Source organism: Protopterus annectens, chromosome 9.part0 (genome assembly GCF_019279795.1).
Source record: "Protopterus annectens isolate FY-2018-M chromosome 9.part0, PAN1.0, whole genome shotgun sequence".
Lineage (NCBI taxonomy): Eukaryota > Metazoa > Chordata > Ceratodontiformes > Protopteridae > Protopterus > Protopterus annectens.
The window spans coordinates 471,149,021-471,161,652 of NC_056743.1; the positions used below are offsets into that span (position 1 = coordinate 471,149,021).

At 44.7% G+C, this 12,632-nt stretch overlaps 1 protein-coding gene across 1 annotated transcript in view; it reads right to left on the reverse strand.

The window, feature by feature from the left end:
* LOC122811276 (tumor necrosis factor receptor superfamily member 10B-like) overlaps positions 1-12,632 on the reverse strand; it is a gene marked incomplete in the record, with an annotated part of 590,662 nt that overhangs the window by 395,838 nt on the left and 182,192 nt on the right. The window contains 1 exon segment of the mRNA XM_044083011.1: positions 8,614-8,745. Within this exon segment, the coding sequence (XP_043938946.1) occupies positions 8,614-8,745 (132 nt within the window).

Sequence of the window (12,632 nt, forward strand, 5' to 3'; positions counted from 1 at the left end):
TTCTTTAAAAACAAACAAGAAGTTATGTACTCACCATAAAGCTCACCCTAAGCAATCTGTGCTGTACAATGTCTCTGTTGCTTTAACATGTATTTTGTAGCTGTTTCTGTAACATAAATGTGACTTACTCGTGCAGGAAATCATCTATATTTTACTTTATTGCTGCAATCTTATGAAAGCCACTTTAAGTCTGTTTCATTGCAGAGAGTTTGCTATTTATGATGTAAGCAATGTGTTTTAAGCCTATGTTTGGAGGGCTCTTGCCTCTAGGGCAATGTGTACCACTTCGTCCTCCTCCTCTGGAGGAGTCACCCTGTGCATCCTGGAAAAACATCTGGGACTTCTTGAACCACATCTTAACGCCCCTCTTACCCTTAGGGTATCGTCTAGAGGGTACAGTAAAACGTACTCCCACGGCAGAGTGTTTTTCCTTCTTGCATGCACCAGGTGAGTGTTCTTTACCTTGGGTCCAAACAATGAGGAACCATCGAAGGGGGCATTGGTAAAGGTAGACTAACTGTTCCACAAAATTACACAAACGTATTCAAGAATGACGCCCTAGGGAAATTAGTGAACCCGCTACTCTACTCGCTCCATCGGCTGCGTAGGAGATAAGCCTCATGGACGAGTTGACGATAGAGTTCAAGGTGGACAACTGGGCAGACACCTTGTTAGGGACTACCTCAGTACATGTAACTTGCTGAGACTCTCAACTCTTTAAGGAGAACTCTCTAAAGCCTCGTAAAGTGTGTAAGGTAGTTCAACGATCAAAGGGTAAATGCCGCTGAAGAGAAGATATGCTTCCTGTATCTGTCCATCGTTCAAGACTCCTTATTTGGCAGGTGAACAGTAGAAGTTTCTGCTAGCTCCTTCTTAGTGGCCGCCGCCACCACCACAATGTCATCTATGGGACCACCTTTAGACAAGAATTCCTTTTCCGGGGGTGCAGAAAGAAACTTATTTTGTCTCCTGGGGACTGGCTCCATGGCATCAGGAGTATCCCACACCTTTTGACTAACTAGCTCCATCAGTTCGAAGGGTGGAGACACACAACAGGCTGAAGTTCAAGACCCAAAAGCCTTCAGGTACACTGACTCCTCATCCAAAGGGGTGACAGTGGGCCAGCTGCACCTCTGCTTAAGGATTTACAGAATGTCTACAGAGGAGACATCAGAAGACTACTTGGGGGACCCTTCAGACTCCTCAAGTTCAGTGTCAGAGGTCAGAGACTCCTCCTGGGAGTCTACATGCTTCCTCTTACATGTTCTCTTCCGTGGGGGCGCCTTGGCAGGATATTCCGGGGAGGTCTCGGAAGAGTGGGGACCACCAGCCGGTGGCTCCTGAAGCTGCAGTTCTCTGCTGTCCAAGGAGAGAATAGGAGCGGAGACAGAATTAGGTGCCCTAGGGGGAGGAGTGTCAGTTCCCCTGGTAGGAGCTGAAGATTGGGACAGCACAATCATCTCAAATACCAACTTCTCCAGCTCCAAAGACCTCCTCGGCTCAGAGGACAGAGGATGCCATCTGATCCAGAGCCATCAGCTCCAAGACAGACGTAGGATTCCATCTCACCCTCACCGACGCACCAAGAGGGAGGCTCGGAACTGAAGAGGTTCGGTTCTTGGTGTCCCTATCTGGGCAGACCGACGAGCTTAGGCTCCTAGACACCATGGAAGGCACCGCGAGTGTCGGAGTGGAACTCTGTTCCGAAACAGCCACAGGGTGAGCTGGATTCAGGGGTTCCACCAGAGATGCCAAACACACTGGCTCCAAAAGGCCAGCATGGCTCAGAGGAGGAATGACCGAAGGGGGCTTAACTGACTCAATTGGCCCCGGAACAGACTGGGTCGGTGCCAACAACAATTTCAATAAGGCAGAAGACTTCAAAAGTCTCAGCACTACCCTCTCCACATCTTCTTCTGATAAACTCCTGAAGACCTGGAGGACAGAGTAGGAGAACGGGATCTCTGCAGAATTGCAGACTTCAATGTAGGGGAGACTAGCAGAGGTTCCATAGACCGGCTCCATAAAATACTCTGAGGTCGGCTCCAAGCTACTTGGCACTGACCCTGTAATCACAGTACAACTCTCAATCGGCTCCGAACACTATGGAGCCGATGAGACAGTGAACTTATCAGACTTAGTAATTTTAAGAGGTGGCTCCGAGACACCAGCCAGTGCCGGGGAGGGCCTCTTAGAGGACTTTTCTTTCTTAGATCCCCGAGATCTAGCAGAGGAGGAAGAGCTAGCCAAATCTTCCTCAAAAGAAGGTTTTAAAAGACCTTTAAGATTAACTTTTTTTTCTTTCTTGCAACACCCTAGCACTGAAAGAGTGGCAAAATAAGCAAGTTTCCTGTTAGTGGATGGCCCCAAGACAGTAAATGCAGTTACTGTGGCCATCCATTAGACATCTTCTGTGAGCATTTTATGCATTTTTTAAAACCAGATGGCTTATGGTCCTTGCTTTCCTTAGACATTTTCACAGAAGATGAGCTCACACACAGAAAGAGAAAAAAGGGAGGACTCGGTCCACTAACTAAAATGGGCCTAGCCCGGGCAGGAAAAAAGGAACAGAAAACCAAGTCTTCTAAGTAAAACATACCTAGCTGTGGTATAGAATAAAAAAGACTAGTCACACACTCAAGACAGGAATAAAGTCTAAATTTTAGAATTTACTAAACAAGGAAATGCAATAAATTCCAAACATGCACATAAAAAAAAAAAATATATATATATATATATATATATATATATATATATATATATATATATATATATATATATATGTAAAACAAATACACCATAATAGATAACCCCAGCTAGCTATGAGAGGGATAAGTACCCAATAAATCCCACAGAGGGGAAGGAGGGAGGGTAAACCTGACTGCAGATGCATACCTATCGGACATCTACATTTATGGTAGGTACAAAACTGTACTATGTCCTTCAAGGATGCATCTGCAGTCATCACATATGGGTAGAATACCATAGCCAATCTGGGGGTGGAGGATCTATGTGAAGGATGGTGTCGCTAAAATGCCCTGCAGGACTGCCGTAGCAAAGCCTGCTCTGGATCTGGAATATAAAGGTAAATTGTAATGCTTGGAAAATGTATGCACGGAGCTCCATGTAGCAGCTTCTAGAATGTCCTTGGTAGCCACCCCTCTTAAGAAGGCTGTGGAGGTGGCTGTGGCTCTGGTGGAATGAGGTCTAATGTTAGCTGGCACAGATTTTCCATGAAAGGAGTAACAAAAACGAATGCAATTCCCTATCCATTTTGAAATTGTCTGTTTTGAAATTGCTTTTCCTTGTGCACCAGCAGCATATGCTACAAACAGCTGGTCAGTTTTTCTATAACTTTTAGTTCTGTCCAAGTAGTAGCGCAACTGCCTGTGTATGTCCAGGGTGTGCAGACGTTTTTCCCCTTTGTTTTGTGGATTTGGAAAGAAGGTAGGCAGGTGAATAGCTTGATTTAATGAGACCCTGGATACCACCTTTGGCATAAATGAAGGATTGGTTCGCAATGAAACTCTGTCCTGATGAAAAATAAGTAATGGTTGTACTGCCATGAGGGCCTGTAACTCAGATACTCTTCTTGCTGAGGTTATGGCCAGAAGGAAGGCAGTCTTCCAAGACAGGAACTGTGGTTCTGCAGATGCTGCTGGTTCAAAGGGAGGCAGTGTTAGTTTTTCCAACACGTCATTAAGGTCTCAAGTAGGCACTGGTGGTTTCCTTGGAGGATTGATGTTTTTAATTCCTCTTAGAAACTGTCTTAGGAGAGGATGAGAGAAGACAGGTGGATCAGTATTATACTCTGCTGAAATTGCTGAAGCATGAATTTTAAAGGAAGAGTAAGACAGGCCATTGTGAAGCATTTCTGCCAAGTATTCCAGAAGATGTGCCATGCTCATCACTGTCGGATCTAGGCCCTTTGTGGTGTTCCAAGTGTGAAATCTTTTCCATTTTGCTGAATATGCCTTTCTTGTGGAAGGCCGGCGAGCTTCCATGATGATATCCTTCACTCTCTTGGATAGCTTATCCTGTGGAGGAATCAAGGTATTTTCCAGGCTGTTAGTTGCAGGTTTTCAGGTTGGAATGCAGAGTCTTGTAATTGTGCTGCGTCAGGAGAAGTGGCCATTGTAGAAGAGGCCATGGTTTCGTGCATGACATGCTCTTTAACAGTGGGTACCAGTGCTGCCTTGGCCAGTCTGGAGCTATCAGAATCACTTTTGGCTGCTCTGTCCTGATCTTCAGTAAGACCTTGGTCATTAATGGAAGAGGTGGAAAAGCATACACTGTTAGAGTTCTCCAGCTGAAAGAGAGAGCGTCCACTTTCCATGCTTGTGGGTGGTATGTCCTTGAGCAGAATTTCTTCAGTTGATGATTGTGGGGGGAGGCAAAGAGATCTATGTCCGGCCTTCCCCATGTTTGTGTTATTTGAAGGAAGATGTCTGGGTGCAGCATCCATTCGTGTGCATCCATTAGGTTTCTGCTTAAGCTGTCCGCCAGTATATTGTCCTTTCCTGGCACAAACTGGGATTGTAGCTCTATATTGAGTTTCAAGGAAAGTTCCCATAGATTCATTGCTAGTCTGCAAAGAGGGTAGGAATGGGTGCCTCCTTGCTTGTTTATGTACCTCATAACTGTGGTGTTGTCTGTCCTTATTAGCAGGTGGCCTTGATGCAGAAAGAGTCTGAAGGCCTCGACTGAATGTATCACTGCCAGCATTTCCTTTTGGTTTATGTGCATGCGTAGCTTTTTTTGTGACCATAGTCCTTGAATGCATCTGCCCTCCATGTGCGCTCCCCATACGTGGTCTGAAGCGTCTGTTGTAATGGTTTGGCTGGCTATTGGTTTGCTGAAGGGCAGACCCCTGTTTGACTGGCTTGCTTGAGTCCACCACAGAAATTCCTTTTGAAGGCATGGAATGAGTGGTATCAAAGTTTCCAAGCTGTGACTGTGCTGTGTCCATAAACTCCTTAGGTACCATTGTAGTTTCCTCATATGCAGCCTTGCTTGTGGAATCAGAAGAATGCAAGAAGCCATGTAACCCAGGGCCTGCAGGATTTTCCTTGCAGTCAGCTGAGTTTGTCTTGACAGATTTTTGAAGTAATCCGGTAGTTGACTTTGTTTTTCTTCTGTGAGGAAAGCCATTTGGGTGGTTGTGTCTAGATTTGCACCCAGAAAAGTTATTCTTTAGGATGGAACAAGTCTTGACTTGTGAATGTTGACTGTATATCCCAAGGCCTGAAGAAGACGGATGGCATAATTCGAGTGTTTTGCCAAAGCTTGACTGTCCGCTTGTATAAGGCAGTCGTCCAGATATGGGTATAGTTGAATCCCCTGAAGTCTGCAGTGTGCAATTACTGATGCCAGGCATTTCGTGAATACTCTGGGCGCATTAGATAAGCCAAAGGGCAATGCTGAGAATTGATAATGCTCTGAACCTGCAAGAAATCTGAGGTGTCTTCTGCAACTTTGTCTGATAGGGACATGCAGGTATGCCTCCTTGAGGTCTAGAGTTACCAGCCAAGACCCCTTGCCCAGCATGGGAAGGAGTTGCTGTAGAGTCAGCATTTTGAATTTTGGCACAATGAGATAAGTATTCAGTGCGGACAAGTCGAGAATAGGCCTCCATTGCTTTTCTTTTCTTGGGACAAGGAATAGTCTGGAATAAAATCCTTGGCCTTGTTCTGAGAGGAACCTTTTCTATAGCTTTCATTTGCATTAAGTTGGAGATTTGTTTCAAAGCCTCTGCCCTTTGATTTGGTGGCAGGTCTGGCATGCCTTTTCTTTTTGGTAATGTGTGAAAATGGAACCTGTATCCTTTGTCTATTTGTAGTGTCCATTTGTCCCTTGTAATACTGTGCCAATTTTCTGAGAATAAAGAAAGCTTTCCGCCCAAAGGTGCTTCCAATTGAGCCCTGGTTGGCGGTGTCAAAGTAAAGTAGAGTCTGTCGTTGTGCAGCAGTTGTAGGTCCTGCACTACCTCTCTGGTTGGGAGGCTGCCATTGACGTCCTCTGTAGGAGCCTCTAGCTTGCCCGCTACCTCTGGCATGCCTGTTCTTGCCTCTCTGAAATCTCTGTGTCTGGAAAGAACCAATTCTTGGAAGGCCAATTTCTGCTGAATCTTGGTGGTTGGACTTGGAGAAAATCTTTGACTGTTTGTACAGATTTTGCCTTTTCTTCAAATTTCTTTAAGACCTTCTGAGCAGTGGAACCAAATAACCTTTGCTTCTCCAGGGGAGCATCAAGAAGCTTTCCTTTAACATGGTCTGGCAGAGATTGTTCCTTCAGCCAAGCATGCCTACGTATGACAGCACCTGTCATAGCTGACCTACATGAAGCTTCCAATGCATCATAACCACACTGCAAGAAATGGTTGCCAACCTGTTGGGAGTTATGTACCAGATCCTGAAGTGATTTGCGATCTAGGGGTTCAGGTGAAGACAGTTTTTTATGCAATTCATCTAACAAATACTCTTGGTACTGTATCATATGGAATTGACAATTTAAAGTCCTCATAGAAAGAGTAGCAGAAGTATACTCTTTTTTTACCCAGTCTCTCTAAAGCCCTGTACTCCCTTTCAGAGGGGAGTGGATTTTTGGAAGTGGCAGCTGCAACCCCTTTAGGGCCCTGGGAAATAGTTTCTGGATCAGCAGAGTGGGCCTTATAAAGGAACAGATGAGAGTCCGGGACCCTGTAGTACCTATCGGGCTTAACAGGAGCCGGAGGAAGAGTGTCAGGGGTTGTGCTAGACTCGAGTACACATCATCAATGACATTCAAAACAGGTGGAATAGCCAGAGGTCTATGCTGAGGCAAATGTAAGAAAGTCCTTAATCTCTTCCTGGAATCAGAAAATTCCTGGCTCTGCCACTGGAAATGCTCTCTCAGTGTGAAGTGTCTCCCCGAAGGACAGCTCTTCAGGAGGGGAGGCCGAGGGGATAGATTCCTCTGCATCAGAATCCTCGTAGGCCAAAAAAACCTCCTCCTGGGGGCCCGAGAGAGTAGACCCATCAGAGGCCTCATCTGAAGAGTGGGGATCAGAGGGCTCAACCCTGGGCCTTTTATCTGGAGGAGGTTGAGAGCCCCTGTCCGGATGAGGTTGTGAGCCCCTAATCAAGGAAATAAGGTCCTCTGCTAAACTTAGGATCTGTGAACCTGTAGTGGGCCCCTGAGGAATAACCCTGGGAGGCAAAGCTTTTGAGTGTTTAGCAGCTTTAGCCCTAGAGAATGCCTTTATGGACATGGATGCAGGAAGCCTGGCTGCACCACGTGCTGGTGTAGTCTTGTCTAGAGGAATGGTGTCGGAAGGTTCCAAGACACCAGTTTCTGTTGGAGATTCAATAACAGACTCCATAGGGGCCTCCGGGGCAGAGGTTGTCGGTTGAGCGGTATCGGTAGTCGGAAGTACCAAGGACTCTGTTTCAGCCGAGACCGAGACACTCGCGGTAGGCCTGGCCGTGGTTTCATCCGAAACCGCGGCCCGCGTGCGTCGGTCCTTGTCCTTCCGTTTCTTTGTTAAATGAAAAGTCGGAGTCTCCGACGGCATATTGTAAGCAAAACTAGCCCCAAAGAATTCCTCTGCAAACTCTGCCCGACGTCTAAGAGTGCGTCGGTTGAAGGAAGCACAGGCTGAACAGGCCGAGACGTCATGGTCTGGGCCTAGGCAGGGGAGGCAGTAAGAGTGGAAATCCTTATGAGGTATTTGTTTCCCACAAGTTAAGCAATTATTAATTTTATCTGACATCGGCTGAGGCAAGAGAGAGTCCCCAACGGGGTACTTAGCTTTTGAAGTCTTCAGTAGCTGAATTACAGGAGCTGGCCGACCGGCACTTGCCAACTGCTTCTGCTTCGCGCACCACGCGGCAAGAAAGACAGAGGAAGATGGCGTTGGCTGATGCTTTTATACCCCAGGCGCTCTGACGTCGGGGAAAGGGCGACATCAGCCGACGCCGGACCCAGACTTTGGAATCCGGCCGACCGAAGGGCTGCCTGAGGCAGGACAACCCATATGTGATGACTGCAGATGCATCCTTGAAGAACATCCACTCAGAACTCTGAAAGCTAAGAAATACAAATGCAAAAACCTTAAATTATTGCCACTTTCTGCTTCTTCAAATGTATTTAAGCAGAAATGACTGGTTCAGCTATCAAGGCACATATGCCTTACTGGCCAGTTACTTAAAAAGCCTGCTAATGACAAAACTCATATGACTAGGTTTAAGTGTCCGTCCAAAGGAAAGAACCAACAGTGTGCAAGTTTTAGGATAACTTTTGTAACTGATCTCTCTGCTGTTTAAAGATGGCAGACAATGCATTCTCTAAAAGATAAAACATGGTGTTGTGGGTGAATTTGCAACTTATAAACTAGCACTCATTCATAAAATACAAATAACTAGGCTACCACACACACCTTGATATTATCTGCTCTGGCTCAAGCAGGAGAAAACATGCATATGTACAGTAAAGAGGTGGATGCTTTGTAATGGGCAAAAATAAGAGACTTTAATTTCCTAAGGTGCTAAAGGACTAAATGTTTCCTATATTGGTATGAATTGGACACCAACATGAGTGGATCAAAGACTATTTACTTAAAAATTTCATAAGTACCTGGGTTACAGACACTACAAGTCAGACACATGTCCATCCCATTTGGGTGTTCAGTGTAGCCTATTCCATCTGCACAACGGAAACAGGTCCCAGTTGAGTTCTCCTCTTTGCAATATGATTTCACATATGTGCCTGCAGAAGGAAAACAGACTGTAAATGCTATCAGAATATACACAAGTAATTACTGTATAATTGCAAGAAACTATTACCAAACATTGGAATGGCAGTTCATGTAAGCATTGGTCTACTCTTAAATTAAACTAACTTCTTCAGCATTTTGAAATATGCAACATATGGGTAGTATTTAAACTCGCCAATTAGTAATGGCTGCTTTGTGATCAAAGTAATTTTGATTTTGCTGTCATAACAATCCTTGTAGTAAATGAGCTAGAAAAATCATACTGGACCAACAGGCATACAATAACAGAAATCTTGAGATTCTAGACTTTTGGAAACCTAACTTAAGTGGGGCATTCCTATAGCCAAAACGTTTCACCACCTGATAAAGGGTTCATACAACACTAAAGCTTACATTTTCTAATTTTGCAATAGTTTTAGTGGAACAAGCGACATGTCAGAACTAACATCCATATGCAGCACTAATTTTCATACTAAGTGTATACAAGAGACTCTCCCAAAATCACAAAGCATACTTTGACTAACTCTAACAAGCAGGAGTAAAATTAAACACATTTATATAGTTATGTGCAGGGCTTACTATTACAGGTGTGAGACTAGACACAGAGCTTCAACCCCTTTAAAACTGTGCAGCGATTATAGCAAAACAAAAACAATAAATTTCAAACTTTGCTCAAACTTTTAAGGTTTTCAGACCCTGTGACATCAATGCTTATGCTCTCAGCCTACTGCTACTTGTACATATCAACTCTGAGACTGATGCATTTCAGAGCAAGGATACTCTGACACTCTGCAATCCCCATATTTGCACTTAAAGTCTTAAGGTTCCACAGATCACAGTTAGGGTCCAAACGCATGCACCAGGCATGTGCCAACTTTGCCATTGGTTTGCTAACTAAAATATATGTTCACATACTACAGAAGTTTTGCTTTTGGATTCATCACATAATAGAAGCTGTCTAAACATTAACATTTCAAATTAAGTACTTTCCATTCAACCTGTAATGGTCTACTGTGGAAATAAATTGGCTCACCCCAAACTTCCAAACTCTGCCATATGAAAAACATCGAGTTAGATCATACAGTGTGGATCCATCAAAAGGGACATTGTGACTTCAGAGAAAGCTTCAAGACATCCTTTGTCAAAGACGCATCCTAGTATGATGGCAAATGGTAATGCTGGTGCCTGCTAACCTGGCCGTGTTGTTAGCTGCACTAGAAAGGAGATAAATTGCTACGCTGGAAGTGGATAACTGGATATCTGCAGGTAATATACCCGAAAGGTATTTGGAAATTTTAGTCAGTCAAATACCTCTGAAATCAGCTGCTACTTGAAACTTATCTTGAGAGCAATAACTACATGATTATCAGCTCTGAGAACCAAATCATTCCATGCACTGGGTATGATGCACTGCAGTCAAACATATACTGATGTTAAAATATTAAAGAAACAGAACCACCGAACGAGAAAGTACAGTTTTGTACCTACCATAAATGTAGATGTTCGAGTGCTAATACAGCTGCAATCATAACAGATGAGTTCTCCTGCCATCAGGCGGGTCCTCGGTCAGCCGAATTCCAAAGTCTAGGTCCGGCGTCGGTTATCGTCGCTTCTTCCCTGATGTCAGTGCGACAGGGGTATAAAAAAAAAAAACAGCCAACGCCATTTTCTTCAGTTTTTCTTGCCCCAGATGTCAGGTGCCCCCAGAAGGAAGGCAATACATAAATTTGTGTAAAAAAAAACAATGTCATATAATCAAAATACATTAGTTGCAAGCAAATACACCATAAAAGAATACCCCAATCAGGTAGTATGAGAAGATGTTAGCCAATAAGCCTGTCCCAAGAAGGGAAGGAGGGAGGGAAACCTGGACTGCAGCTGTATTAGCACTCGAACATCTACATTTATGGTAGGTACAAAACTGTACTATGTTCATCGTGCATACAGCTGCAGTCATAACAGATGGGTAGAATCCCAAAGCTAAGAAAGGGGTGGTAGGCACTAGCTGGAACTAGGAGGAGCCAGGATGCCCTGCAAGACTGCAGTGGCAAAGCCTAATCTAGTTTTGGAGTATAATGGTAGGTGGTAGTGCTTGGAGAAGGTATGCACAGAACTCCAAGTGGCCGCTTCCAAAATATCTTTGGTAGGAACTCCTCTGAGGAAAGCTGCAGAGGTAGATGTGGCCCTTGTGGAGTGAGATCTGATGCCCGCAGGTACAGTTTTGCCATGAAAAGAGTAACAAAAGCGTATGCAGTGGGCTATCCATTTTGAGATTGTCTGTTTGGAAATAGGCTTCCCTTGAGCTCCTATAGCATAGGACACAAAGAGCTGTTCTGATTTTTCTGAAAGGCTTTGTTCTGTCCAAATAATAACGCAGTTGTCTGTGGATGTCCAAGGAATGTAATAATCTCTCCCCTTTGTTTTGAGGATTAGGATAAAAAAGGTAGGTAAGTGTATAGCCTGATTCAAAGCTACCCTGGATACCACTTTTGGCATAAAGGACGGGTTGGTTCGTAAGGAAACTCTGTCCTGATGGAAGATGATAAAAGGCTGCACAGCCATGAGGGCTTGTAGTTCCGAAACCCTACGAGCTAAAGTAATAGCCAGAAGGAAAGCTGTTTTCCATGACAAATATTGTAAATCTGTTGAGGCAGCTGGCTCAAAAGGAGGCAAGGTCAGCTTTTCTAGTATAAAATTGAGGTCCCAAGTAGGTATTGGTTGTTTCATTGGGGGTTTTATATTCTTGGCCCCTCTGAGGAACGGTCTTAAGAGGGGGTGAGAGAATAAAGGTGGATCAGTGTTGTATTCTGCAGAAATGGCTGAGGCATGGATTTTGATGGAGGAGAATGAAAGTCCACTGCTTAGTAGTTCGGCCAGATACTGTAATATTTGAGGTAAATTCAGTTTTCCAGGATTCTGGCCCTTTCTCTCATTCCAGGCACAAAACTGCTTCCTTTTTGCAGCGTAGGCTTTTCTAGTAGACGGCCTTCTGGCCTCCAAAATGACATCCTGCACCTCCTTGGAGAGTAGGGTCTGTTGTGATGTTAAGGAATCTTCCATGCGGCCAGATTGAGTGTTTTCAGCTGATTGAGTTTTGAAGCTGTGCTGAGTCAGAAGAGGCATTAGAGGTAGGGTCCATGGTGGTGAATGCGTCAGGCTCCTCAGGAGTGGGTACCAGTGTTGTCTTGGCCAGTCTGGAGCAATGAGAATCATCTTTGGTCTGTCTGCTCTGGTTTTTAATAGGACTTTTGGCAGCAGAGGAAGAGGTGGAAAGGCATAAACTGTCATTGTTGTCCAACTGAAAGAGAGCGTCCACTCTCCAGGCCTTTGGATGAAAAGCCCTTGAGCAGAATTTTGTCAATTGGTGATTTTTGTGGGAGGCAAAGAGATCTATGTCTGGCCTTCCCCATGCTTGAATTATTTCCGTAAAAACTTGAGGATGCAACTTCCATTCGTGTGGATCTGTCACATTTCTGCTTAGGTTGTCTGCCAGCGTGTTTTCCTTGCCTGGCAAGTACTGGGCTTGAAGCTCGATTTGTAATTCCAGAGCCATGTTCCAGAGTGACATGGCCAGTCTGCAAAGGGGGTATGAATGGGTTCCTCCCTGTTTATGTACCACATTACTGTCGTGTTGTCTGTCCTTATCAATAGTTGACCTGGATGCAGAAGGTCTTTGAAAGCTATAATAGCATTTATTACTGCTAGCATTTCCTTTTGATGTGAAGGTGCTTTTCTTTTTGGGACCATTTGCCCTGAATGCACCGATCTGTCATGCGTGCCCCCCAGGCGTAGTCCAAGGCGTCTGTTGTGATGACTTGATTTGCTTGAGGCTTGCAGAATGGGAGACCTGTGTTTGCTTGGCATGCTTGAGCCCACCACA